This window comes from Parasteatoda tepidariorum, chromosome 3 (assembly GCF_043381705.1).
Source record: "Parasteatoda tepidariorum isolate YZ-2023 chromosome 3, CAS_Ptep_4.0, whole genome shotgun sequence".
Taxonomy (NCBI): Eukaryota; Metazoa; Arthropoda; class Arachnida; order Araneae; family Theridiidae; genus Parasteatoda; species Parasteatoda tepidariorum.
This window is the reverse complement of record NC_092206.1, coordinates 43,964,539-43,967,867: the sequence shown is the minus strand read 5'-3', so window position 1 is coordinate 43,967,867 and position 3,329 is coordinate 43,964,539. Positions and strand designations below refer to the sequence as shown.

Genomic DNA, 3,329 nt, shown 5'->3' with positions numbered 1-3,329 from the left:
CACATTAGGACCCATAATCCTCATAGAACAATCCCTGACGTCTGTAAGCTACTTGAACATAGTTGCAGACCAGGTTCACCCATTCATGGCAACAGTTTTTCCTGAGGGGGATGGTGTTTACCAACAGGATAATGCACCATGTCACAAGGGTCGAATCGTCATGGATTGGTTCGAGGAACATTCCAGTGACTTTCAAGTCATGTCTTGGCCCCCAAATTCACCTGGCCTTAATCCAATAGAGCAGTTGTAGTCCTACTTGGAAAACCAAATTCGTGCTGCCACGCTACCCCCTCGCAATGTGAGGGAATTGCAGGACCGGTTGGTGAGCGCTTGGAACCAGATACCTCAGACTACCTATCAGCACCTTGTGGAATCAATGCAAAGGCGGGTGCTAGCAGTTTTGAGTGCTAAAGGTGGTCCTACATGTTATTAGAAGGGTGGTCATAATGTAATGGCTCTTCTGTGTATATATATATATATATATACAGAGAGAGATCATGATATAAATAGTAAAGAAAGGATTCTTATAGCGTGTTCTTACTGAAATACAGCATGTTTGATTGGTTATTTTCCTTGAACCGGTCCAAATCTGAATGTGCATTCCGAATCTATAATTTTTAAATTTGTGAATATTTTTTTAAAACATTAACGCAACGAGTTCTTCTTGTTTGTGTATGTGTGAGGAATGTTCCCGCCTCAATAAAGGTGTTTGTGTTAATTTAGAACAAAATAGAGAGGAATGTTTGTATGTTTTGATATAAAACGTCGTATAACATTTAACTCTGCGACGTCCATTACACGCTTAAAACAGACAGCAAATATCTTGACTTCTCCAGAATGCTTCCTACAGAAAAAAAAGCAAATTTTCTAATTTCCTATGTTTTGCTTTAGTGCGTATTCTGTTTTTTCTTTTTCTTTTTTTTTAAATATGCATTTTGTATTTTTTCATGTGCAATGTTCTTTATTTCATTCCTTAATTATTATATTTTTTAATAAATACTATTTATTGTTTCCGATATTTTTTTAACACGAAACAAACTCTGTTAACCTAATATGGCCCACAGCAGGGTTAAAACTATGCAGACGGGATTTAGACCAGTAGAATCAAGAAACAAATTATTAGGGGGAAGGTATTGGTTTCTGTTATAACTATCTTGAATACAATTTTCTCTGTCCAACCCATTTTCAAACAATATCAAGGCCAAAACTGCACATTTTTAGATAGTTTATAAAATGGGCAATTGTCATAGTAACAAAAAATTTCAAAAAAGTCGTGGTGTTATCATTCTTTTGTTGCAGTTTTGTAGATGAGAAATGGACAGTCAAGAGCTAAGACAAGCCTATTGAAGTTTGACTTTTCAAACAATTGAGAATGGATAGTAGTAGTTTTTTAGCTGAACGTCAAATTTTTTTTTACTATGAAACATTGAAGGATCTTTTATAGTAATAAAAAAATAACCAGCATTTAAAAAGCTGCTATGAGCAAGAAATGCATGCAATATCATCGAAACTGAATTGCATCAAAGTTATTTGATAAACGAAATTAATGTCAGTATTGTTAAAGTAAAACTTTCAGCCACCAGAAAAAGAAAAAAAAAATATCCCTGTAAAAAAAACTGCTCAGTACTCTCATCTTATGATACTGTTAAAAGGTCACACGTCCTCGAGGGTCAAATTTTAGTGGGTAGAAAAAAGGGGCGAAACTATCCTGCAAGAATAGTGCTATCTTGAAAAATGTGGTATTGTTTCTATGTATTATTTTTATTTTACTTTTTTTGCACTGTGTCTCATGAAACTATGTATCGTGACAGTAAGACTAATAAGTTAAAAGTTGTTGAGTTTTTATGCATACAAAAAATACATTTTCTTCATTGCTATTCAGGCAAATTAACTGCATGCTTAGCAAACTCTAAATTGAATAAAACAAACATAAGTCACTAAAACTTATTGTTCAGAAATGGATAAGATTTTTACTCATAAAACTTATTTGCACTTTTGACTTATTTGACTAGTATAAACTTATTTGAATACTTTTCTTATTTGCACTTTTGACATAGTTATCCCGTAGTTTTCTAGATAAGTAAGGTTTTTATTTCCTTGAATATTTTTCACGCTAAACTTAATGAAACGAAATCAGTACCATGGGAGGAACTACTTTACTCTACTTTGTCTCATTGCACTGAAAATTCAGTATCGTATTATTTGTATCTTGCAAAAATCCAGACGGAAATAACTAACTAGCATGTCATCAATATCAAATTAGTCAAGCAGTATTAAAATTAGTCAATATACCGTTAAAATATGTAGATTTTGATCACTAATTAGGTTCAAGATTGAAAACTAAAAATTTGAAACACTTTTTTGAATTTTTATGTTAAGGTCAATTAAAGGTAATGCTTTCGAAGTAATTAAAACTTTTGCGCGTGTCGAAAAATAAGTTAAACTGGCCGTAAATGACTTATTTTCGGCTCCATATCACAAATTTGCCGTTTCAGGTACAAGTTGTACTCATTCATTCTACTAATTTCACTTTCAAAGTAATCTGGTATCGAAAAATAAATTAAACTTGCCGTAAATGACTTATTTTCGGCTCCATATCACAAATTTGCTGTTTCAGGTACAAGTTGTACTCATTCATTCGATTAATTTCACCTTCAAAGTAATCTGGTATAGCAGCCATTCTGAAATGAAGAACAATACTTTTGACATCAAAACTTATCTGCATTATCCGGTTTGACATACGCTTGCTTTTACATTAAACATTGAGCATAGCAATATTAAATTTTTAATCTCAATTTCAGTTCAATCCTGATAGTAGTATAAATAATCAACGGTAAAGTGTGAAAAATAAAAAAACGAACCACCCAGAATAGCTTTCGATCGGATTTTCACTTTCTCGGATTCAATCTTAATGGCTCGGAAGGTGACTTTAAATATGCTAAGTAATAAGTGCAAATGATATTTTAAGTTACGAAATCATATGTATAAATATGTTTTCTCTGAATAAACATACCCTTTTTTCGATAGATTTGGATTTCTAATCTCCAAATTATAGGGGGTGGCCACAATCTTGGAAATATGGTTCCAATAGTTAGACAGGCTTAATGTTAATTTGACTTTTTGCGTGTTTCCTTATATCTCGTAAACTTTTTAAGCAAATGGAAAACTTTTTACACACAATCATAAAATTCGTTTACCCAAAGATAATCTTTATGCAAAAAATAACTTTTAGTAAATATTTATTATTTTTATTACTTTGTTTAATAATGGTAGAAAAAAATTTCAATTGTAAGGAGTACAATTTATAAAATTTTCGATTATATTCTTTG

General features: G+C 32.0%; 1 protein-coding gene across 1 annotated transcript in view; it reads right to left on the bottom strand.

The window, feature by feature from the left end:
• The window catches only part of LOC107448430 (uncharacterized), a gene marked incomplete in the record, with an annotated part of 23,419 nt that overhangs the window by 8,385 nt on the left and 11,705 nt on the right, over window positions 1-3,329 (bottom strand). The window contains 1 exon segment of the mRNA XM_071178530.1: window positions 2,571-2,681. Within this exon segment, the coding sequence (XP_071034631.1) occupies window positions 2,571-2,681 (111 nt within the window).